Genomic DNA, 26,525 nt, shown 5'->3' with positions numbered 1-26,525 from the left:
GAATCACATTAAAATACCTAACAGAACATAGCTGCCGTGTTACATAGTTGACCAGAGACTGAGGCCTCTTACATTGACCTAATTATGTCGGCATACACGTTATAGTCTTGTCCCCCTGAAATTGGCTGTCTTGTCTATTTCAGGGCTCCATGTGGGCTGCCCCAGCTCCTAGCCAGGCTGCTGCCCAGAGGCTCCCTACGCAAGGAGGCGAGAAGCCCCAGGTGGCGAGAAGCCCCAGGAGCCAGCCACCCCTTCCTGCCAGGGAGCTGCGAGCCCCCACCCTGCCCTTCTTCAGGTGGTGGAAGTGCTCCTGGTGAGGACACACATCGCTGACAGAAGGAGGATAGTGTGGACATCAACAGTGGTTAACATAGGTCAACTTACGTTTGCAATGTAGACGTGCCCTGACTATGAAGATCCCAGCAGTTGAAGACAAACAGGTTATAGTTTGTTTCTTTTAGGGAGGTAACGGAGTAAGCTTATTGTGCAATCCCCAATTCCACAAACCTTTCTGAAAAAATATTTTCAGTAAATTCCATCTTGAGGTAAAGCACAGCCGTTGTGAAATCCATGAAGAGCGCACACATGCGCCCCTTTGAAACACTGATTTTACGATTGCAGAGGAGGAGACCAAAAGCTCATTCTGGAGCTTTCATACCACAGTTGACAATGTGACTTGACTGTTGAAGAGGAAGAAAGTGCTAGTGGTTATTTATTATTTGTATTACCACAGCCTCTAGGAGCACTAGTCATTGACCAGGACTCCACTATGCTAGGCGCTGCACAAACACAAGACAAAAAGATGGTCCCTACCCCACAGAACTTAGAATCTAATATAAGACAAGAGACCATAGATGGATACAGACAGGTAGATGGAGAAGTACAAGGAAACAATGAAATAATATTGGTCAGCATGATATGCAGTGGTATCAGCACACCAGCATCTGAACTGCTGTCAAGTTTTTTGTAGGTAACAAAGCAAAGGAGAGTTTTAAGGAGGGATTTGAAGGAGGATAACTAGGTAGCTTTGTGGATGTTTACAGGGACTTCTCCCCAATGCGTGGGGTAACGTAAGAGGGGTATGAAAGTTCTTGATTGAACATATAACAAATGGCTGGCAACATAGGTTGATCAAAGGTGAGCTTTGACTATTCAATAGCAAATGAGACGCGATACGTAGGATGGAGGCGGAGTCTGAAGGTCCTTAAAAGTGAAGACAAGCAGCTTATGTTTGATAGGAGAGGGGTGATGTGGTCAAAGTGATGGTCTAAGAGAACAGTTTCTGAAGCAGCATTCTGACTGGATATGAGTGAGGAAAGACTGTGAGATGATGACAGCCTGGATAAGAGTTTTAGCTGCGTGGAAGAACAGGAGAGGCGATATTTTCAAGATATTATGCAGAAAGAAATGGCAAGGACTTAGACGCAGCCTGGATGCGAGGATCTAAAGAGAGGTACAAGTCAGAGATGACACCTGGGTTATGAGCCTGCATCTCAGGCAGGATGGCAGTGTTGTCCATAGTGATAGAGAAAGCAGGTGGTAGGCGGGGCTTGGTGGGAAAGATTAAGAGCTCTATTTTATCCAAGCTGAGCTTGAGCTCATGGCAAGACATCCACAACAAGATGTCAGACAGACAGGCTGAGATTTTAGCTTGGGCAGAAAACAGGTCTGGCAGAGAGAGGCAGATCTGAGAGACGTCAGCATAGAGTTGGAGGCTGAATTTGCGTTCGCAGATGAGACTACCCAGGGATAAGGTGCAGAGGGAGAAGAGTAGGGGGCTGTAGCAAGACAAGGACTCACTGGTGCGGCGCCTCCTGCTGGTCGTCCAGAGAAATAGCTCTCCAGCATATGGAGCACACTCTGCAGGCTGGTGTCTCACCTGCCGCTGGTCCCGTGTCCCTCCTGGACCCTGGTGTCCTTTACCTCGGGGTTCTGCCCCAGCAGTACCCCCTCACTCTGGGTCTCCCCTCCCAGGGGAACCCCCAACCCACTAAACCCACCTTGCCTCAGTGGCTACTGTCAGTCATCAGCTCACCCCCACTCACTGGGGTAGACTGCAGTGTAATGGCCACTCATTGTTGGCAAGGGGTTAGCACCAGCTGCCTCTGCCTATTCCCAGGCTGCCCCTCTGCAGCCCCAGTACCTTTCTGCGCCTTTAACAAGGCCTGCAGTCTAGGGGTTTACCAGGCTGGAGCTTCCAGCTCCCTTTGCCCTTCCCCAGCACTGCTCCACTTAAGGTACATCGCTCTCAGGCAGCCAGCCTTCTCCCCCGAGGGCAGGAGTGAGACTCCTCCAGCTTCTGGCCCAGAGCCCTCTTATCAGGGCCTGCCAGGCCTGATTAAGAAAGCCACTCCTGTGGTCAGCTATATAGTCAGCTTCCCCCAGAGGTTCTTAATCCCTTTTCCCACCTTTTCCCAGCTGCAGCTCTCTCCAGGGTTGCTTTTACTATTGGCTCTCCCAGGGCTGTTTTAACCCATTCAGGGCCAGAGCTGGATGACCACCCTGCTACAGGGGTCATGGGTAGAGTCTTGTGGAACCTTCACAGAAAGCTGGAGGGGGCGTTGAGGAGGATCCTCCAAAGGACACACTGAAGGAGCAATTAGAGAGATAACATAACAGAGTCCTGGAAGCTAAGCGGGGACAAGATCTCAAGAAGAGCGTGGCTGATGGCATCAAAGGCAGCTGACAGGTCAAGGAGGGTGAAGACTGAGTTCTGGGTGTTGGCTAGAAAGAGGTCATTGGAGACTTTGGCGAGAGCGGTTTCAGTTGAGTGCATGGGATGTAAGCAAACTGGAGAGGGTCTAGGACTGGAGTAGAGGACTCCAGACAGTGAATGTAAACAGTGCATCCAATGAGCTTAGAGAAGAAAGGGAGAAAGGAGATGGAACTGTAATTGTAGAGGCAAGTGAGGTCAAGGGTAGAGTTTTTTTTTAAGATGGGAGAACTAAAGCATGCTCGCATGTTGAGGAAAAAGAGCCAGAGGAGAATAAGAAGATAAGGAGAACAGTAAGGAATTGGATGTGAGTGGCATGGGCTCAGTGGAGTGTTTGGAGGAGAAAAGCAGATAAGAAACTTGGGTGTCTGTGACAGAGAAGAAAGAGGAGAGAGTTGTAGGATGGGAAGGGGGAAAGGAAGGCAAATTGAGGGAGGGGGGAGTTCATACGGTATTTTGTCAATTATTTCACTGACTATAAATTTTTCAGTTAACATATTAAAGGCAGAAAAGGTATGCAATAGGGTTTGGTGGATTTATCTATATGGTTTGGAACATTTTTATTTTGGGAAATAATTTTGCAATATAGTTAGATTGCTATATGCAGATTTTTGGAGGCTTAAACTATTTACAGATTAGGTAATATATAAATAATTTTTCAATCTCTCAAGGTACAAAATACTTTACCTGTTTGCCTTTTTTTAAATGCCGTCTCTGAACCTTCAGATGTCATATTAACTCAAAGCAGCAGAAATAACAGGAATTACTGTTGTGGAGTTTAAAAGGATGGTGTATACAGATTGTGACAAACTGGGGAAATGTTTGTATTATTTTTATGAGTATTATGTATGACTCAATTTCCTTGTTCAATTTCGTATTGCTGCCTACCTGAATGCATAGCATTAACTCAAAGGAGGCTGTAAAGGGATTGTTTGAGAACCCAGAAAAGGTAAAACGGTGACAGATAAAAGAGCTTCTCAGGTACCCAGCTTCAAAGGAGTTAAGATAACAATGACTGGGCCATCAGTTGGGGAAAGAAGTTACTTACCTGGATCCAGCCAAGCTAGAATATTCCACTACTCCCAAGGCTAAGCCTAGGATCACAGGGTACCACACAGCTCAAATACCCTAGAAAAGGGGAGAGTTTTTTTTGTGTGAGCTGAGAGATACTGACCAGGATGCATCAGTGAAAAGGCTGACAATGCTTCAGTACAGGTTGTTTCTGCATGCCAGAGAGGTAAGTTCGCCAAGATGATGAGAAACTTATCAAGATGTAAGTAGTACGCATGTGAGTAGGCCTTTCATTGTGTTTGGGGGGGTTTGTTTGTTTTGCTCTACCTGCTTGGCAGGTTTGGGTGATGAATAAATCATGCTTTGTTTTGAAGAAGCTGTATCACTGCAAACACAAGCTGTCACAGACTAAGAGAAAAAGGGCTTGCAGGTTCTAAATGCAAATAGTCATGGTTTCCTGGTCTAAGAGTGGGTGAATTGCAGAATTCAACCCCAGGAGAGATAAAGGCCCAAGGCCTGATACCTGTCGAAGTGCATTCAGTGAGACTCTGAGAAGGGGCAGCAGTAACTGTGACACAGATTATTTCTGGTATATATCCAGATAACAACAGCATGCTTAGAATATTAGATCTAATTGACAGCTTTAATAAAATAAATTGGCACAACTTGATTGTATAGAGCACATTTTTTCTAAATGGAATTTTAACTGAGCGGAAAAGAAGTTAAATGTTTGGGATTACCACAGAAAATATAACCATTTGGTCAAACTTGCTATGGATCCCGACATTAAACAAATACAGTAAAGAGTGACTTGGAGAGAGCCAGATTTATTTCTCTTCCAAAGTATGAACATTAACAGAATGCGAACCGTTACAATTCAAATTGGGCAAAACGAGCAAATCAACAACCTGTCTCCACACAAGAAACCAGTTCATCAAATTGTTAATTCCCCACCTGAGCTCCAGAAAAAGCTGGATCTGAAAGAGCCTATTATCTACTAGAAGTCCTCTTCTAGCCTCACACATCAGATTCGGTCACGGGGGAGCTATGCAGGAACTGGGACTGCTGACTCCTTCAGTACCTGGATTAAATGTATCCAGACAGGGCCACTGTCAATCTTTACCTATTCCCCTGGTCCCACTGCCATCCAGGATCCACCTAAGAGGGCAGAGGATGCACTATGTTGAGTCAGCTCCCTTCAGCAACTTCCCTTCCAAAGGAAAAATAGAAGAGGGAGATAGACTCACAATCCAGTGTCTTCCGAAAGAGGAATCTGCGTGAGAGATCTGCAGAAAGGATGGGATGATTTGCAGTCGATAGCGTCTCACCAGTGAACCTCCTTGGATGGGAGTGGAGCAATTTTCAGGGGTTGAGGGCGGTCAATTGCGTCTCCTTTACTATTCCTTCTAGAGAGTCTTGGCAGTGGCTCCTGCCTGCAGACCTCCAGCACTCATTCCACTTCCTCCCCAGCTGAGGGAGTCCACAGGGTTACACAGAGCAAGGTGCCTTGTCCATCCAGATGCATATATTTGTATATATTTATATATTTAAATAAATAACAATACAAAATTCTATAATGACCTGGCTAAATAATGTGCTTGTTTGTAGATCTGTCACTTCTTGCATCACCTTGGATCCAAAAAATCATTATAAAAAGTTTCCCATCCCTACAGTACAAATCGAACAGCACTGAGTTGAAGTGGAGCTGAAAGAATGTGGAGGGGCTTACAGGGGCCCTCTGCTCCGGATCAATTTCACCCATGTTGGAATGGTTAGAGTCCATGAACTATTCTTTATAAAGAAAAAATAATTTTAGAAGAATTTCTAGATTATTTTTCAAATATATGTATGTTGTATGGCACCTACCACAAAGATCCCTGATCCTGAGTGAGGGCCTTTGGCTGCTACTGTAACAGAAATAATTATCTCTATTTTCAGAGTGACTGATCCTACTATTTTGTCACAGGACTTGAAAGGGGTAATAATGTTGTCACTGGTCCCAGTCCTAAAAGGTCATTCGTATGTTCATTTACCACACTTGTACAATCTATTGCGGTAATTGTGTACACAAACATTTCTGTACATGCATTTCTGAAAATCTTAAAGCCTTAATATTTTTTTGCCTATTAAAAATTTAAATTAAAAATTAAAAATACACAATAGATTTTTAAAAATTACATATAACACAAAAGTAAAGACTGAAAACTCCTGAAAACAAATGCTGTTCTGATGGATTAGCAAGGGGATAAATGCACTCTAAACAAATCTAGTGGCAACAAAATATTGACAAGACAAGAACAGAAAGGATGAAAGAGAGACAGATGAAAAATCTCTAATCTACAAAATGAAAACATAAATGAAATAAAACATACTGACAAGTGAGGTGCAAAACTGAAGATGTTCCAGCAGAAAAGTTCTTGTGGAAAACCTCACCATTTTTGGCTACTTCTGCTATGATGTTAGCTACTTTTGCCGTGCAGGAAGACTGTGGAGTCAACAGACTTGCAAACACCTGAAGAATCCCACTTTTTTGGATTTTTTCACTTGTCTCGGTATCTGAAAAACACATCAAAACAAAAAAATCACTTGCATAATACATTACAACCTCTTTTTTAAAAAAGAGGGGAGAGTAAATTTTGAAAAAGTGCACACATAAAAATTTAACTTAAATCTAGACCTTGCTTAAAGGTAAGTCTCATGGCAACTACCGTGCTATATACAAGGCAGAGCTTGATGTTTTAGTGTTCATCTAACAGTGTTTATCTAACAAAATGTTTCAAAGCACTTAATATCAGTTAATCCTTACAAAGCAACTATGTGGTAACTAAAAATGTAGGATTATCCTCATTTTACAAACAGATGAGGAAACTAACGCAGAGAGCGATAAGAAAATCCTGATGAAAGTTTAGGGGACAAAAAGGTCTGTGGAAGTCCAATATCAACAGGCAAGTCTAGACTACTGGTTAAGTCGATCTAGTTTACATCGCTATAGGGTGTGAAAAAGACACTCCCTGGAGCAACACAAGTTACAGCGACCCAAGCACTGTCCACACCAGCACTATGTTGACAGCAGATGCTCTCCCGCTGACATAGCTTCTGCCTCCCGCAGAGGTGGAGTAATTATGCTGACGGGAGAGCTCTCTCATTTTCACACTGATGTAGCACTTCTAGTGTAGACTGCTCTATGTAACAACAAACAGGTGGTACACTGAGCTGACCAATCATGGGGCAGGTCCTCTTAGTACAGAAATACAGGTGGAAGAGATACATTCCTCTTGGCGCAGCAGACAGCTACGTAGTCAGTGCACACGTCTGAAAGTGTGGGGTAAGGAGAGAGAGAATTATGCAGACGTTGGTCTTCTCTCCCACTCTCCATACATATTGGTGTGCTGAGAATTACTGTGCTAAGGCAGCAGTAACTCCTCTTCAGCCCCAGTGGAAGGGACAGAAGAAATGAAATTTGGTTCTCTATGCTGAGTTGGGGATAGGGTGACCAGATGTTCCCATTTTATAGGGACAGTCCTGATATTTGGGGCTTTTTCTTATATAGGCTCATATTACCCCCTACCCTCATCCTGATTTTTCACACTTGCTGTCTGGTCAGCCTAGTTGGGGATCAAGTGTTTCAAGGAGGACTCTCTTCCCCTTCCTTCCAGTTGTCGAGGGACATCTGTATACTGACAAGGACCACCTTCCATCCTTGGATAATAACCTATTGAAAAACAGTGGTAATTCTCATAGGGATTAAAGCAAGAGGTACTACATACTAAGTATGTGAGTTTTTTTCCTACTGTCAAATGTTTTTACATTTCAGATTAACATGAGTGCCACACACACATGATTAGATGGCAATTGTTATTTTGTCATTTTATAAATGCAATGGGACTTCTGTTGTATTTTATCATTCATGCTAAAAGTTACTGCATTCTTTAAGAATGTCAGATGAGATGCAGTAATTGATGTTCTTGTGCAAAGCAGAACAAATCCATCTGAACTCAATCTGCTGTTTTAAATCTCTCCCTCTCTCATGGGTGTCTTGCAAATACTACAAGATATGCAACCACAGGTGCCAGCTTCCAACTTTCCCACAGGGGTGCTCAACCCCTGCTCAGCCCCAGGCCCTGCCCCTACTCCACCCCTTCCTCCAAGCCCCCACTTCTGCCCCGCCTCTTCCCATCCAGTTCCGCCCCTCCCCCGAGCATGCTCCATCCCCACTCCTCCTCCTCCCCCCCAAGTGCCTTCTGCACACTGCAAAACAGCTGATCTGTAGGGGGTGGGAGGCGCGGGGAGGAGTTGATTGGCGGGGAAGCCAGTGGGAGGCAGGCACTGGGGCGAGCCTGGCTGCGGGAGGGTGCTAAGCACCCACTCATTTTTTTTCCATGGGTGCTCCAGGGCTGGATAGCATTCGTTTTGGCCTGTAGGGGGTTGATAGTTCCTTGACCCACCTGGTGTCCAAAGAGTGACTTCTCATCTTTAAAATGGTGATAACATCTGATTACTACTGAACAGGGATTAATTAACTAATATTTATACAGCACTTTCAACAGCAACACATAACATAAGTGCTAATTATTATTATTCATCTATTTACAAGTTTACACATTAGTTGCGAGTTTTCAGATATGCGGAACCTTATGTCATCACAAGAAAATGTTAATGATCCATTTGGAAGATGTTACAAATAGGCCAATTCTGCACACATTTTGCAGGTAAGTTCTTGAATGGATGCACGGATGAAAGAGACGATTTACACACACAATGCACGTCAATGATGAAAAGAGTTCCAGATAGTAGTTTCATTTGTATGCACGGGATAACAGACCCCTTTGATTTCAGCTGCTAAAGTACAGTAAAACATATCTGGAAATGTGGAGTTCTACTGATCCGTACAATGTGAGCCACAATTAGTAGGCAGGAGGCATTAATGTGGTTTCACCTGACACATTGCTGAGATATACAGTATCCAGTCTTATTTTTATGGCCTTCCGTTTGAAGGACTCATTACTGTGCAATGTATAAATTACATACATAGAATAAAATATGTCCTGTGACCAGCAAGAAGTGGGGAAATAAAATTAAATGGTGCTTCAGGCAAGTTGTATGAAGCAAATACGCTCTGATTTATTTGATTGAGATAAGCAAGTGAGTACCAATAAAAATACACTCCTCAGCTTACTAGACTTCTGCTGGAAATCTGAATATCAGCTGCAGAGAATGCAAACAGAAATAGCACCTTGGTCCTTCTCTTGCTATGGAGCGTTATTGAAGCCACCACTGTATCTCCTCTCCCTTTCAAAAACAAAATGCCTTCATCCCCACATGCACTAGCTCCCATGACCCAGGTAGAGTACTGACACTACAATTTCTCAAGCACAAAGGCAACAGTAGAGGCTAGTTATCATGCCCAGCAGCACTTCCAAGCTACCAGGCGGCATGGCCATGCCTACCAATCCACCCCACTTTGCTAGTACCTGCCACCAAGCGCTGTGGGAAATGCATGCTCTACTTTCATCACCGAGCGGAAGGAAAGCTATATAACACACATGACTTACAGCACTCCCTGTGGCACTTGGCCTGCAGCTGCACTGTGCATATAGAAAGCACAGAGCATCTCCACGCATCCACTGCAGCTCTCAGCAGACCCCACCCTCAGTCCTCCTCATAATTTAGCCCGGTGTACAGAGTATATCAACTCATCTGAAGACGCGTAGAGTCCACTGTATTGGGACAGTGAACTTTAAGCAGAAAACATATTGATCTAGAAAAATGGCAGATGTGTTTATTGTGCACCCTCTGTATAAGGAGTCCCCAAATGGTAGGTCAAATGCATATCACATCACGCACATATCTCGAGAGTAAAGAGTCCTTTTTACACCTTCATAATAAGCTCAGTTTTTCAGAGATTTAGAGTTCATCAGATTCACATTCTAATATAAACATTTAGGGGAAAATATCAATGGACTGCAGCATGGGACTAATTTTTAAAATTAAATTGCTTTCTTAAAACATTTGGAATTGGAAAGATACTTCAGCTGTTAAAAGAATAACAACTTTTGGTAGGGCTTTGAAATACTATGGGAAATTGTCTGACCTCACGTAAAAAGGTGGTTTATTTATAACCCTGAAAATGCCTGCTTATTTCCAGTACTCCTACTCCAGGCTTTACTATTCCTTTTGTTCCTCAGAAAGAAGGATTAAGCCACGTGTAAGTTACAACATGGTTCTGGCAGACAGGAGACGGAGGTGCCAATGGAGAAGGTCTCCAATCAGCTCTTACTTGTCTGCTGGGCAAGGTATCCCACCTCAGAAGAGGCAGCAGCTGGTGGGGGAACTGGCAGTAAATAGCTGTGGGAGAAAGAGACAAGAAGGGCTTTTCTGAGGGGTGGCTTTAGATGCAAGTGTCAGACACGAGGAGCTGTCAGGGAAAGGAGGAAATATTTGTGATGCAGCGCTTCAACGAGGCAAGTTAGCTCATGGCTTAACTTTCGAAGATGTGTTAAGATTCTTATTATTGGTTGCTGTTGTAGGCCCCGCCTAGCCTGTGGGATGCACTGTAACTTTGGTCTGAGCTGTAGAGGACTGCAGCTGCAAGCTAAATTAAAAAAAATCAACATACATAGTTTTCCTTCCCTCTTGGGTTTCCCTCTAATAACCAGCGGCTGATGTGGTGAGGGCTAGGGACCTCAGGAAGCATGGAGTGAGTGGCTGATGAATCTCACCAGCCAAATCGATGCCTTATAGCCTCCCAAGATTGATATGGCAGCAGACATCTGCAGAAGAGTGGAAGGGAGTCAGACATGATGAATGACATCTGAGAGTCCTAAAAGGATAAGTTGGATTGTTTTATTTGTTCTGGGGTCATATAGCCTATTATACGTATTTATGTAGTGGTATTGCCAGGGTGATTTTAAATGCTGCTAAACGTTTGGTTTTTTTTTCCCCCTTGCAGAGTCTCAGCCTTTGGGAAATGATGCTCCCACAGCTAGCGGAGGCTGATGTCCCCACAGGGCCATGCAGAGTAAAGGCCTGTCTTCACCTACTGGGGTAAGTCAACCTAAGTTACGCTACTCCAGCTACGTGAATAACGTAGCTGGAGTCGACGTAGCTTAGGTCGACTTACCGCGGTGTCTTCACTGCACTGTGTCGACGGAAGATGCTCTCCATTTGACTTCCTTTACTCTTCTCAGAGAGGTGGAGTACCGGAGTCGACCTCTGCCATTGATTTAGTGGGTCTTCACTAGACCCGCTAAATCGACCCCTGCTGCATCGATTGCAGCAGCATCGATCTCCCTGTAGTGAAGATCAATCCTAAGAAGAATATTTCGTATTATTTGAGAACTGTAAAAATGCTAACAGTTTAAACATATGTAATAACCTCCCCCTTTCTTATTTGTTCCTTTGGCAGGCGTTGGAGAAGACCAGCCTGGTTTTCTATGTTGAAGCAATTATTATTTGGTTACCGTGAGTGTACTGCCTGCCACCTGGGGAATGATCCAGGAGGCCCTGTCCTGCCCTGGGGATGGAGTTATATAAACAGGAACAGAAAACAGAGCAAGGGAAAGAGAGGAGCAGAAGTCAGGCTGGCTGCAGCTCCTCTCAGACCCCAGGAGACCAGCCTAAATTGACTCAGAGACTTGGGTGTGGACTGTAAGTTTGGGAGGCTTGAACCCTGGGCTTGATGAACTGTCTCTTGTAAGGATTCTTGGCCTGAAACCTTATTAAAAGGGGACATGGCATCTGGTTATTCTGTGTTGTCTTCTCCTTGCTTTGGGCTGTTAAAATGGAATCTACTGCTGCTCCACTTGGAGAAATTAAGGTGGAGTGGACTTGCAGTGCCACACTGGGCCACAAGGGGGTGCTCAGAGACTGCCTGCACGTTTACAACTATGTGCTAGGCTCTTTCCAAACTTGTTGACTTTTAATGTTTCTAGTGTAAAATTTTATTAAGGTTCTATTGCGTTACAATGTACTATCTCTGGCAGAGCCAACATCCAGCTGGATCACATTCCTGCTGCTCTTAGGTCTGCTGGGGGAAGGAGAACTGGGCAGATCCAACACCAGCTCTTCCTATTCTCAGGCAAATCTGAGGAAGAGGGAGATCCTGCAGGGCCAGTGCTATACATTTTTTACCATCTTCCCTAGACCGAATAGATAGCTCCCTTCAAGCTATTTAACCCTGGCTTTAAAAATCTGACACTGTGGCCAGCCTGGCATTCCAAAGCCACTCTGCAAAATCCTTTTGCTGTAAACGGACTTGAGAAGCTTTCTTTGAAGGCCTAATTTTCAACCTGTATGCATGCACTGTATGCACAGTGCTTCTGAAAACTGGCACCAATCGCTGAGTGCAGAAAAATGCCTATCTATTGTTGCTACTATGTACATGCAACAGCTCCTTTGAAAATCGAGCCCATTGCATGCAACATAGTGTTATGAGCTGGGGGAAATGTTGTTATGGGTCGAGTTAAAACCTCATGGAGATTGATAGGTGTGAGCTCCCCCTTGAATTAACAGAACTGTAACCATAAACTCCAATCAAGGACAAAAAAGTGTGTGTGAACCCACTCTGGGGTTTTTGGATGGGGTTGGGGTTCTTTTGGGAGTTGGGGTGTCTGTGAAGAGAGATTACACTGAAACGCTAGACAGACAAGAACAGAGAGGAGGAGAGGCAAGAAAGCCAAGAGATTTGGGAGCTGTAAGCTAAGAAATTGCCCCTTTTATTCTTGGTTCCTTCTGAACTTTATACATTCCTTGTAAATAAACAAGATTGCATCAAAGAAAATACCAGACTCCCATCAATTTCTACTTCCTACTGCAACATCGCCAGAGCCCCAAACTCTGACTAGCCACTTGGGTTGAAAAGGGGCAACAATAGTATATTAAAAAACCGAAGTGGCAAAAATGGAGAAATAGAAGTAAGGCTAAGCCTTCTGCCATAGACTTCCCTGTAGTTGCTACGTATCAGCACAAAGAGTATGTTTGATCACACAGGACCAAAACCCTCTTAATGACATAGCAGAGTGATTAAAATGTGAATTTCCCTGCTTTTCATGCTTCACGCAGTGCCTGCAGAGGGAAGAATGAAGGGTGTGGGTGAGTAGCAACGTCTTTAAGGCTGCAGATCTAAATGGCAGAGTAGAGCATGACTGGTTAATTAAGTAGCAAAATCACCACAGAAAAGAACCAGAGACCCTCAAACGAAGCTGTTCACTCTCTTTCAGCTGTATTTTCTGTTCACATTGTGTTTCATTCTTTACATCTCCGCATCCTTTCTTCCATCCTTGAGTGTAAAAAGAGGGGCGAGGGGGAGGGATAATTCAGAAGAAATGCTGCTACTTGCCACTTGCTCATAGGAGAAAAATACTGAAATTCAGTCCCTGCTCCCTCGAAAAATTAGTTTGTTACACCATTATTTTGGTGTAAGGTGTTTTGTATTTTAGTAGAAAGAGTTTAGAATAAACTTCAGTACAGATGGCTAGAGATGGAATAATTCCCACACCACAGAACTTTACAGGGAGGAGGGAGTGCACCACAGAATTATAAACAAGCAACTTCACTATTGCCTTCTTTATTAAACCAACCATGTTCGTGATTTATTGTTTTGAAAAACGTACATATTGTTTCTGCAAGGACATTTTATAAACCTTCTGCAATCACCGTAGAAAATTACCTTGACTTCATAATGTCACTCCCACATGAACTCCTCAGAGGGAGAGGAGGATGAATGACTAAATAAGTTACAATGAGCCACATGCAACACGACAGAAAGCGTTCAATTTGCTCTTTTAGCAAGCTGGGTGAGGGAAGGGGACAAGGAAAATTTTATTGCCTGGCACATCCTCATAAAACTACAGACACAGATGCACGCAACCAAAAACATGTATTTACAGTTCATTGCCTACCACAAGGAGCACCGTGCATGTTTGTCTTTCATTAACCTCCTGACTTATTCTCTGTGCATCCAAATCTAGCTCCTAGTCTGACTAAAGAAACATAAAAAGTGGATCATAAAGAACATCAATAAAACAAATTATGGGATCTCATCTGGAAATGCATATTGCTCGTAAGGGAAGACTTAGCCTTGCCATGACTGAACCTAAAAGATCATCCTGCTTATAGAGATCCATTTTTACAGAATACTGCCCCAATAAAATAATCATCCCTCTTTGTATGCAGAGATAAATATAAATATCTGAGTTCCCACTAGCATGTCCTCCCCCATTAGCTACTGTGCGCCCCACAAACACACATTATTTGTTGGGAATTTGTTTCTCCATCTCCCTTACAAACTGGATCCTTAAAAGGGAGGGAAGGGGGAATTTTCTGTTAGCTGCGTGTTTCCAGAATGACTGTTGCTAAGACAGTGTCTGCTTTCTGTTCTGCTTTCTGTTCAGCAGCAGCTGAGAGAGGCCACACCTATTTCTAATAGAGAAGTAGGGTCACAGTGCATGGAGATTTCTAAGGCCATGCCTATGTGTATAGTGCTGCAGCAGCACAGCTGGTGAAGACACTCTATGCGTTATAATAAAACCACCTCCATGAACGGCAGAAGTTATGTCAGCAGGAGACTGCAGTGCACCCGGGCGCTTATGCCGGCATAATTTACGTCGCTCAGGGGAGTGGTTTAAGCTATAGCGTAGACATAGCCTAAGTGAAATATCAGATTCAAGATTTTTAAAAAATGAAAGACAAACCAACCCAGATTGGGCTAATACTCTAAAAACTCTACCCAAAGATGAAAAGTGAATTGGGGGTGAGAACCACCCTTTAAATAGTCTATCGTGTACATAACCTGTCTCAGTAATTTCACACTCTTGTTTGGTTCTCTGTGGGGAAACACGCACATGAGTACTTGGCATACTTCACAAGGAATGAAAGCTAATGAAAAATTGTTAATGAAAGCAATTGGGCCAGTTATCCACCTATATCGCTCTGAAAATACCACTTATTGGATCAAACTGTTGGCAATTTTAGTCTATGCTAAACTTGAGTGAAAGTCTAAGTCTGCCCTCTGCCTCGTTTCTACCAATCTAACTTGTGTGACCTTGGGCAAGACACTCAATCTCCCTGCATATCAGTTTCCCCCTCTGTAAAATGGGAATATGATGTCCGTTTTGTAAACTGCTTTCTTCAGATCTGGTTTAGAGTAAAAATCAAGTCAAGTCTGAAGGCTGTTAAAACGTACTGTGATTTACTAAATTTCTATTAAGCAACCTGCTATCTTGAGTCTGCTTCAAAATATCCCAAAATGAAGAGTACAATATTGGGAGAATATCTTTATAAACCAAACAATTTTTGTCAGTCCCTTGTGTGATTACTTAAGACAGGTTTCACTACTTGCATTGATTAAATACAAGTCTAATGACACAAAGAGATAATATTTAAAGTCATAAGCACATCAGGCCGTGTTACGGATGAGCTTTCAAACCACTCTGCATTGATTTCTGAACACTAGTTTTGGCAAAGAAGTTTTTGCTTTGCTTTTATACATGTGTTAAAAATAATAATTTAAGAAGAAAGTTTTGCCAGTGGAACTTGTAACTTTCATTATCTGGAATATTAATGACCTATACCTCTTGAGGAGAAAATATAAACACAGTCTTTATTTGGCAAATTGTGTATTCAAGGAATTGCATTGGAATTTAACAGTTGGATAAACACCATTTAACTACTTGGCACTAGTTAAATTCATTACCGTTAAGTGGAATTTGTTAAATACTACCTCACTAAGCAGCAGTGATTACCATTCGGTATCATTAGGTTAAGCCAGTTTCCCGGGAGACATTTCAATAAAGCAGTCATCCTGATTTAGGCCTGGTCTACACTAGAAAATTAGGTCTGTTTCACTGTCAGTCAAGAGTATGAAAAATCCACAACCCTGAACAGCATTGTTAAGCTGATCTTAGTCCCTGTGTAGACAGCAATAGGTCGACAGAAGAATTCTTCTGTTGATCTAGCCACCGCCTCTCAGGGAGGTGGATTAACTACACCAACAGGAGAACATCTTCTATCGGCAAAAATAGTGTCTACACTGAAACACTTCGGGTGCACCTCCAGCTGTGCCACTGTAGTGTTTTAAGTGTAGACAAGCCCACCGTGCGATCAAATTATATAGAATGTGCTATGACAATATTTTACATTTGTTGGGTTCTATCCATCTAGCTTCCGCACTATCCTTCCTCCAGTCTGGGTAGTAGTAATCCCCTTGGGTTCCGCCTGATGCCCTCCTGGTTTGGCCAGGTACTGTCTACTTGGAACGCAGACCAGGCAGAGTCAAGTGACGTAACTTGACCAGCAGATAGCTCCAAAGAACTGGTAACAACATATACTATATATATATATATTTATAGATATATATATATAGTAACCGATCAATACAGAGCCAGGCAAATTGATCTTAGGTGAACAACGTAACCAATTAATACAGACCATGAGCCACTGTTAGGTAAACAGGTACCTTTCATATGAATGATAACCCTAAGCAAGCTTCTGAGGCCTGTGTACTTCAGGCCAGGAGTCCCATCTAATACATATGAAGACTCACAAAGGTCACGTAACAGACACCTTGATTTGACTGCCCCAGGCTGCACTTACTCTGCTGGCCATATCCTGGTAGCACACCCTACAAACCTTATATAGCACTTTCATCCCAAAGTACTTCCCAAATTATACATCTATAGTACCACTGAAATAAGCATACCCCATGCGGTGGAGGAGGAACATGTTATACAATGCTATTCGGGAAAACCTCTATTCTAGAAACATGTATCTTGGGCTCTTTATCTTCCACATAAAACACTTGGCTGAAAAATCTGCATAGTAAAATCAGTGGAACTCTACCTTGCTGAGTCAAGCTGTTTGATTTTAACCTGTAGCTCCAGGAAGCATAGGTTACTAAAGGCAGGTGTATATTAGAAACTTTTGCTGGTATAGTAGGATCGATTAAGGTTGTGAATTTTTACTACTTTTTTTTTCCTGGCAGTTATACCAACAAAAAAAGTGCTTTTACTAGTATGGTTTATTTTGCTTGAGAAACTGGTAGAAGCTATACCATCAAAATAATATTTTTGCCAGAAAAAAGTGGGTCCTACACTAGGAAGGTTTGCCAGAACAGCTATATCGGTAAAGCTTGTCTAATGCAGACTAAATCTAAGCCTTCCCCTCCAGCAGAGGCTAAAAGTTCCATCACTGTTTTGTGTATTTTCTTTCCTTTTCTTTTTTAAAAAAATATTTCACTACAAAAATGCTTTGCTCAAGCACTCCTGCTCCCACTATCCATTTTGTTTATGGAAGGATAGCAGACTTTGATTTCATGGGCATGATTCATGTTTCATTAAAAAGCAATATCTGGTTAAAATATTGTTATATTTATAATTTGTATTAGTTTTTCCAAATACAACAAATACACTAAAAATAGCAGATTCATCATAATACACAAAGTAAGTTTAGGATCAAGGGAGGGAGAGGGGAAGCGACATAGCTGCAGGATCTATATTAATCACAGCCCTCTTAAAACGTCAGCCCAAACTGCTTTGAATTTTTTGAGCATTCTCCTTCTGTGGAATCCATGTTGTCTGTAGCTGTGAGGTCAGCCATATCACTGACCAGGCATCAATGTTTGGTGGAGATCAACTTTTCCACATTTTGCAGGATTAATTTTTTTTAGTGACTAAAGCTGCATTTTGGAACCATGCCGCCTTGTTTCCAGGTATCAGAAATATTTCCAAGAACAAAACTTAAGCCGGAGGGCTCCAACTTAGCATCCAACATCAAACTGGTCCTTTGACCCAGCTCATATCAGAAATTCTTGATACAGAGGTACTCCCAAAACATACGAGCCAATGTAGCACCAAGGGAGTTACATTTCCAGAAGCAGTCAGCGTTTATGAGGCCCACTACCATTAGTTTATGTGGGAACCAGTATGTTCAAAAAAGTGTCTGTTGGTGAATAAACCATAGTCTCAGGTCTATAGTTGCTTTTTTATCATTAGATACAATTGTATTGCTGTAGGTCAGAGATAACTGTGATTACTTGATTTTTTTTTCTAAATCAAATCTCGGTTCCAAGCAACTCTTACATTATCAATCTTTGGCAGACTTTTTTTGGGCTAGAAATTAATAAAAGGATACTGCTGGCTGAGTAAATCCAGGAAGTTTCCTCCAAAATGAAACAAAAAAAATTTTTTTACATTCAAAATGTTCTGTTACTAATCCTATCTATCTTAAATGATTAAAAATGATCATTTAAAATCACATACATTTCCCCCTCTTTAAGGTGTTTATTGTTTGCATTGCCTTCACACGGACAAAGAATGCACAGTAATTTTAACTTTTATATTTAGTCAGTTCTCACGTGCTAGCAAAAGGCTGCAATGCTTGGGTTGCAAGGAATGGGGTGGGCAGGCTGAATAGTTATGTTCAAATCAAAAACTGTTTCCATTACATTTAAAAAATATACTGCGAGTATAAATATTTTTATCTATATAGATTTTGTAAAACTATTTTGATTACAAAAATCTAAATATTCATATTCGGTTACTCTACGCTGTCCTTTTAACTTCCTCACTCATTTCACTCTCCATCAGGAAGGTTTAGATGACCCTCAGCAGAGGCACTGCACTCGGGAACAAAATGAAAACATAACCACTAAAGACATACACTCGCTCTGTATCTCTCCTCAGCTCACTGTGACTCATTGTTATATAAGAACTGGAACTGATGGTGATCCACAGAGACTACAAACAGGATGTATGCCTTTTGGCCCTGAACCTGAAAATGCTTCACCACGTGCACAGTATATACACAGGTGCATAAACCCTACTTGTATCCTCCTTAAAGTGAAGAAAAATGTTTGCAGGATCAAGGCCTTTGTTTATATTGTTCATTTTCCTTTCTGTACTATAGAACACACTGTATGTAACAGTTCACAAAATACGTAACAGTATTGTACATGCTGAGCCAAATCACCAGTACCAGCAATTTCTGCTGAAGTCAACAGGAATTAGAGGCTCAGCACCCCTATCAATTCAATAATTACATACTGTGTATTAGTTTTCCATTCAAAATTTTTTTTATATCATTCCTTCTGCTCTCTCATTTCTTCTTCAGCTTTATTCTCCTTACTCATTCTTTTTCTCCTTTGCTAGCTCTCCTGTCCCTTTCCACTTCCATCTCCTCCTCCTTCTGAATAGACTCATTTAAAGGCATTGTCCTACACCACTGAGGGCCATAGGGCTTAATCCTGCTTTTAAATATCCACTATCAAGACTTTAAAGTTAACTTTAAGCATATCAGTGTTTGGAGGACCAGGGCCTGCCTGACTCTGGAAAGTTAAAATGACTATTGTAGAGAACGGTCAAAAATCTACAGAGGAAACAAACAAACAGAAACAAAAGTGCTCCCCTCTCTGATCTCTTTCAGTAATAACTGTAGGTGTGACTTGCAATAATAGTAAATAAAACATTTGAGAGAAAACGCTGATTTTTTAACACAAGGTTGAGAGTTGTTTTAGCAGACTTCACTAATCTGATTTGAACTTTTTTAAAGGTATGTACATTTGCTATGAGACAATAGGATGGGTACATTTAAAAAAAAACAAAAAAACTAGGAGCAGATTATGCCCGTAAATCCTTCACTGAGGGGATCCTCCAAATCCTCCATATCTCACCCAACCCATTCAACAGGGACCATTACCCACCTCTATGGCACCATCCTTAATTCCTAGGACCATAAAGAAGGTTCTCCATGGGGTGAGAACCTGCACAGGTAGTGGTGGCTGGGTATGCTCGCTTAGCCGGCTGGTTCTTGCTCACATGCTCAGGGTCTAATCGAGCATCATATGTGAGGTTGGGAGGGAATTTTGCCCCAGGTCAGATTGCCTTTCTCTGCAGCATGATGCACTGTGAAGGTCTCTTGCTTGGATTATCTGGGTATATCTTAATCACTTTCCTGCCATTGCAGGGACCTCAGGCATTGATGCACTTGGTCCTTCTGATTCTCCACCTGTGGCATGTAATAGTTTAGTCTCCTGTGGGCTGTAATACTTTGGTCCAATTTTAGTTGTTGGGTTTTGTGTGCAGGTCCTGGGTGGTGCTGGTAGTCTGGGATACGCAGTAGGTCAGACTTGATGATTTGGGGTTCCCTTCTGGCCTTAAACTCTGTGACAAGGAGGAAAGGACATGGGCATGGGCGATGCATGCCGTCTCCCTGACCAGCCTCATGGAGATTCCCTGTAGCTGTATTATGCGTTCCAAAGAGCCCCCTTCATGGTGGGAATTTCCCTTTAAGTGGTTCCCAGGAGCATCTAAGCCCAGAGGCAGTCCCTTTTTGCACAGTAACAGTTGAGCCACACTGCCAGGAAGTGAGTTGAGGGTCTGCTGAGGGCACAGAGCTGGCCTAGATGGAGCACAGGGCTTTTCTACAGATGGCTCTGGCTTCTTGCATTTCTTTTGGGATATGCAGGGCTTCGTGCTGGGCTCTGTAGCTCAATCCTTGGGGAGGCAAATCCTTCCCTTCCCGAACAGAGAGAACAAAGAGGCAGGGACTATGCAATAAGGTCCCCACAGAGAATTCCTTTCCCTTAGTCCGTCTTCCCCGCTCCCCCCGGTCAGGTTTTACCATGGAAGCAGGAGATCTGGCCCTGATAATAAAATAAATAAGTATGCACTGAAGTGTGGTACAGTGAGCCACGTCTAGTTTCTCCCTAACACTGTTATACTGAGATGGAAGGAATGCCACCTTTCTTGTCTAAAGAAAATCTGTGCTCTGTTTTTGCTTAATCCTGGGAGTATACTCCCACTTTAACCACTATAAAGAATTGAAAATGTTACTTTTTGTAATGTGGACTTGCAATCAATAGGGGACGGGGCAAAGATCACTAAACAAATTAATCTTCGCAAAGCTTTCATTTAAAAAAAAAAAAAAAGCAGGTTCTGTCACCATTAACCTCTATTCCCTCTCAAAACGATTAAGCGAACTTCTGATCACCTCACGCAGGTCTCACAGGATGTCTGGTGCAGCAAACTTAAGTCACCGTAGTTTAATTTTTTAAACACTGAACATAGTTTTCTTTTGTTAGAAATTAGGTTTCAGTACTGTAGAGTTAAAATGGTTCAGTATTAATGGAAGGACAGTGTTTGGTGTGCATTATTCACCTGTTTAAAGAGTTTGCTATATTGGCCATTGAGCTGTAAACAATGTCAAAATATTTGTTTCTCTTACAACCAAAGTCCTTGCTAATCCTGCACATACGCAGCTGTTTTCTGATCTTAAAATTCCTTTAACTGATTCTTAAAATAGGGCTTATTGGTGATCATTAAGTGAAACTTGACAGCAGACAGCAAAGGGATCTAAATTTTTATGGCTGTTTTACCAAGAGAGACCCCATAACACAGCACAATTAACATGAAAGAATCCTCCTGGGACTGAGACTTTCCTAGCCATTACTACAGGTGACAGCAACTAGCTGGCCACCATTAGTACAGGCTTCACTGTATATACAAGCAAAACAACGGCCCGGTCTACACTACAGAAGTAGGTTGACGTAAGGCAGATTATGTCAACCTAATAACGTCAGTGTCCACGCTACAGCCTTGTTCCTGCCGATGTAAGTGCCCTACTACACCGACATAACAACTCCACCTCCAGGAGAGGGGTAGGGCTTATGTTGGTGTAGTCAGGGCAACACAGTGTCCCTGCAGACATTGTGTTACTTACATGGGTTGCTGGCTGTTATTCTTGTCAATTTCACGGTTCCCTGCTGGAGCCAGGACATTGACAAGAAAGCTCGACTCACAGCTCGGGCTGTCATCCTTAGGCAGGTGGGGGGCTCCCGCTAGAGCCTCACTGCCACCCATGCTCCTGGCTCCCTGCTCGGAGCCTAGCTGCACCCAGGCTCCCAGCTCAGAGCCTGGCAGCTGCCTGGGCTCCTGGCTTCCTGCTCATAGCCCTGGCTCCCCGCTTGGAGCCCGGCAGCCTGGGCACAGAGCTTGCTGCCGGGAGCCCAGATGGCTGCCGGGCTCCCAGCGGGGAATGGGGAGCCAAGAGCTCAGGGGGTTGGAGGAGGAGTCAGGCTCCTGGTGGGGAGCTCCATGTGGAGCTGAGAGCCTGGGCTCTCAGGGCTCCCCTGCGCCACCACACACACACACACACACACACAATGCCACCACACACAGTGCCTCTCAAGTCGGTGGAAGCGTTCCTGGTGAGGACAAGCATCACTGACAGAAGGAGGGTACTGTAGACATGAACCACCACGGTAATTCCTGTGGTGGCTGTAAGTCAACCTTACATAGGTCAACTTACAGGTGTAGTGTAGACATGCTCAAAGTAACTGATGAACACTTAGAAAAATGCTATTATTAAATGTTAAAAGAATGTCCATCTGCTCTCTAAATTTCCTTCTGCCATTTTGAGCACAAAGGGTAACCTTTTCATAAGCGTTACAAGAGAATTAGGAGCTTAAGTCCTATTTTCAAAAGTGACTAATGAGCTTTCAATGACTAAGTGCCTAAGTCACTTTTGAAAATGTGACTTACGTGCTTATGAAAATTTTACCCCAAATCATTTGTGGATGCAAACAGCATTTGTGTGCACACAACTGATAACATCACATGTGCAAATTCAAAGTTTTAGGCCAACATATACAAAATTATTTTCTTTATTCTCCCACATTCTCAGGAGTTTAGGGCATACACCAGTGTTTGCCGTTTATTTTAGTCTTATGCTGGTCTGTTCAGGCTTTTGAGTGTCATGTTGATGCATCTGGCTTTTCTCTATTGTTCTACAGTGTTACCGTAAACCTTAAAGTATGTTCTAAATATGTCCATCATCGTCATCCTCTTGCCATATTTGATGCTTTAGATTGATTTGCTCTATTTAGAATTTCTGATGTTGCAAGAAATTCTTTCCAATGGACTCAGAAGATATTTCACAGGCATTTAGTTTGGAATGACTTGATCTTCTTATCAATTTCTCTTGTAGATTTCCATGACTTTGAGGACAGACATGATACTGATGTTAAAATTTGTATTTTTGTGTCAGTCCCAATCATGCTACTTCTCCAAATCTTTTGGGTTTATGAAAGTTGTTTGCTGCTTTTGATCCTTCTTGCTTGATATCTAGCACAGTATCAGCATCATTGGACATCCCTACACAGCATCACCATGCAAAATTGCAGGCTCAAATTTAGATGCCACTTTTGAAAATTTAATCACACAGATATTCACCATTTTTCAATTCCACCATTCACCAAATTTAGCCCCATATGCCATTTGCTATTTTCTCCACCTTTTTTATTTAAAAAATAAAAATAATAAAAAAATGCCATAATCACAGCCAAAAAGATGAGTTGCACTATTTCTACTTAATCCTAATTATCATTTCTTTCTGCAAATCAGTTATCCAAACTAGAGGTCTGAGTCCAAATTGAGGTAATTAGGAGCACCAGAGTGAAAAATCACTTCAAGGCCCCCTATGGCAGTGGTTCTCAACCAGAAGTATGTGTATCCCTGGGAGTATGTAGAGGTCTTCCAACAGGTCATCAACTCATCTAGGTATTTACCTAGTTTTACAACAGGCTACATAAAAAGCACTCGTGAAATCAGCCCAGAATTCAGAGAAGCCCCCAGCCCAGAGCCCTTCAAAAAGTTCTGGAAAGTCAAAGCATATGTGATTTTATATGTTTATTTGAACGCTGTTTACCAAATAAATACATTGATGTTGCTTCATTAGTTATCTATAATTAATTTAGTACAAAAATCTGCGTTACTGTGGTGAAAATTCAGGAACCAATCTCTGACCTTTATACCACTGATTCCTGGGGGAAAAGCAATTTCGACTTACAATGCAATTCTGAGGAACGAATTGTGTCGTAAGTCTGAGGACGCCCCCGTCCACTGAAATGTAAGTACAATATTTATATTCCAATTGATTTATTGTATAATTATGTAGTAAAAACGAGAAGGGAAGCAATTTTTCAGTAATAGGGTTTGCTGTGACACACTTGTATTTTTTATGTCTGATTTTGTAAGCAAGTAGTTTTTAACTGAGGTGAAATTTGGGGGTATGCAAGACAAATCAGATTCCTGAAAGGGGTAGAGTAGCCTGGAAACGTTGAGAGCCACTGCTCTATGGAGTTACGTGCTGATTCCTGTTCACTGGCAGGCTTGGAGACTGTTCTGATGCACAGCTGAGGAATGAAGGCATTTCTAGGACCTTATACTGACTATTCCACAGCCAGAAATAACTAACATTCTCAACAGATTTTCAAAGTTCTTATCTGTCAATCTGGGTTATTTATTTATGTTATAACCTCTTGTGTCTGAAATACCACTGGCTGTCTGTAATAACAATAATCTTTTTGATTACTGTATATTCCAGAAGGCCTCTAGTATTGTAGAAAACCTATATTCTGTGTTCCCCTCTTGTTTATAGTTTCTCCAGCAGTCTTTTTTATGGACATCTTCAAGACCCTTTATTTTTAGACAGGCAGAATAAAATTTATGGGATTGATCTTCAACTGGTGCAAATTGGCATAGTTCAACTGAATTCATATGATGATTTACAACTGAGATACTGACCCGTATATCTTATAGCGTACCTCCTCCATGTAGTTACAAGTAATAGAATTACTCCTAGTGCACCCAAGCTCAGACAGAAGGTCAACATGTTCCAAAATAACATTTAAAACTACCCCCATCTGGTCATGAAATACTCTGAGTAAGATTAAAAATCTATTGTTTTGCATATTTTACCTGTAAATATATTTGGACACAATTTGAAATAACGTAGGTTCTTAGACCACTGACATTCCAGAGTATAAATGTTTTATTCTTTCTTTCTGTTGAAAACGTTTATTCAGGGATCAGGAGTGCAAAGGAATGTTTTTAAGTCTAGACATGCCTCTTATCAAAGCAAGGAGGCATTCCACATTACAAACTAATTGTTTATGCGCTATCCTATTTTCCTCCATTTGTTTAATCTTCCATCTATTAAGGCGGGGTGGGCAAACTATGGCCAGGGGGCTGAATCCAGCCCATGAGCTGTTTTAAGCTGGCCTGCGAGCTGCACCACGCGGCTCGGCTCCACTTCGGCTGGGGCACCAGGTTGGGGGCTGCACCACGCGCGCAGCTCCTGGAAGCAGTGGCGTAACCCCGCTCCGGCTCCTATGCGCTCCAGTGGGCATAGGATTAGATTAGATTATATAAACACAGCCTAAAGCTTCAAATGGTATTTGTAACACATCCTTTTAAATCCGTTTGGCCACTTCAAAACCCAAAGAAATTTCATTATGGCTATATAAATTCTTATTATGTAAAATGTTTGATACCTGAATAGAAAATTTCAAAACATAATACAAGGCTGACATTTCGTTTGTTTTGTGCTTCTTCTCTCCAACCACTTTACAATGTATTTGAAGTTTGGACCTCAGTTTGGAGTTCTGGAAGGAGGTCCAGTAAATCTGTTTTACAAACATCTACAAAGTTATTGGTAATCTGGGTTTCTAATTACCGTGAAGATACAGAAATACTAAAAGTACAGTCACCATTTGATTGTCCTATTGGGATTACTTCTGTATTTTGTAGATTAAATATGTATTTTAGCACGGAATGAACCTTTCTAATCTCAGAATTACCCTGGAACCAATGTTAGGGGTTTAGTAAATAACGATATCAAATCTAGATTTATTACAATCTGATACATATATTTTATGTTCTTTAATAAAAGCTTTGTGGGTGAAATTCTAGCCAGATTCAAGTCAATGGGAGTTTTGCCATTGACTTTACCATAACCCTGTAATTTCAATACAATATTTACTCTAATCAACCTTGTTAGTTGCTCAATGGCTAAAACAAAGATGATATACCTGCCTTTTTTTTTTTAAAGTTACAGCCAAATTCTGCTGTCATATACACTGGGTTAAATCTGGAGTAAATGAGAGCAGAGTAAGACCCTTAGAGAGAAGTTCCCATTAACCAAAGCCTCTGGCTACAGGGCTATTGTATGTGCAGAAATCCAGTTTAAATGTGGAGCCAAACCTCATATTTTTCTAAACATACAAATAAAAGCAGACACCGAACCTACCCAAAATTCTGTGTGTTCTGATTGGGCTGAACAGACAAGGTTTGCAGTTCATCTGAAATTTATGTTTGTCTATGTTTACGGATTATTTCAGACACATGTATATCTAAGGCTGCAGAAAATAACATTAAATCATACTATATTTGGAAAATTAGTACATTACCATTTAACTAAAGACTATATCATAATGCATTTGAGCATGTGGGAAGAGTTATGGTTGGGCATTCAACCTTATCTTTTGTGTTTCCTGATTTCTCAGCACCTAACCATTCGGCCATAACTTTGTGTTAACATAAGTTTTTTGCAGATACATTTGTATTTTGTTGGCCAGCCACAGGAGAGCTATGAGACAAAAGCACACCAATCAGAGTATTATTGCCTAAACTAGGGTGCTTCTCTTGTGAGTAAAATGACTTGCAGCAGGCTATTGCTTGCTTGTTTTCTGTATTTTTTCATTCTCTCTCTTTTTTTTTTTTTAACTGAAATCTCCAACATGATATAAAAAAGCAAACCCCCCTCACAACTGTAATTCTGATAACTTTTCAGAAATGTTCTACATGCAACATCCCTCCCACCACAGGAATTCACTCAAAAGCTAGTACAGTCTCAGGTTCTATTATCTATACCAGTGGTGGGCAACCTGCGACCCACCAGGGTAATCAGTCAGACAGTTTGTTTATACTGACTGTCTGCAGGTACGGCCACCTGCAGCTCACAGTGGTCG

At 42.0% G+C, this 26,525-nt stretch overlaps 1 protein-coding gene across 5 annotated transcripts in view; it reads right to left on the bottom strand.

The window, feature by feature from the left end:
* The window catches only part of RAP1GDS1 (Rap1 GTPase-GDP dissociation stimulator 1), a 155,201-nt gene that overhangs the window by 64,609 nt on the left and 64,067 nt on the right, over positions 1-26,525 (bottom strand). For 3 of the 5 annotated variants that reach the window (XM_048846605.2, XM_048846606.2, XM_048846607.2), the window contains exon 3: positions 6,158-6,280. In XM_048846605.2, the coding sequence (XP_048702562.1) occupies positions 6,158-6,280 (123 nt within the window). Of the gene's footprint in view, positions 1-6,096; positions 6,281-26,525 lie in introns of those variants that run through there. The other 2 variants (XM_048846608.2, XM_075127539.1) reach the window with 2 other exon arrangements.

Source organism: Caretta caretta, chromosome 4 (assembly GCF_965140235.1).
Source record: "Caretta caretta isolate rCarCar2 chromosome 4, rCarCar1.hap1, whole genome shotgun sequence".
In the NCBI taxonomy this organism is placed as follows: Eukaryota; Metazoa; Chordata; order Testudines; family Cheloniidae; genus Caretta; species Caretta caretta.
The sequence above is the reverse complement of the archived record's forward strand: the minus strand, read 5'-3'. Positions and strand labels throughout refer to the sequence as shown.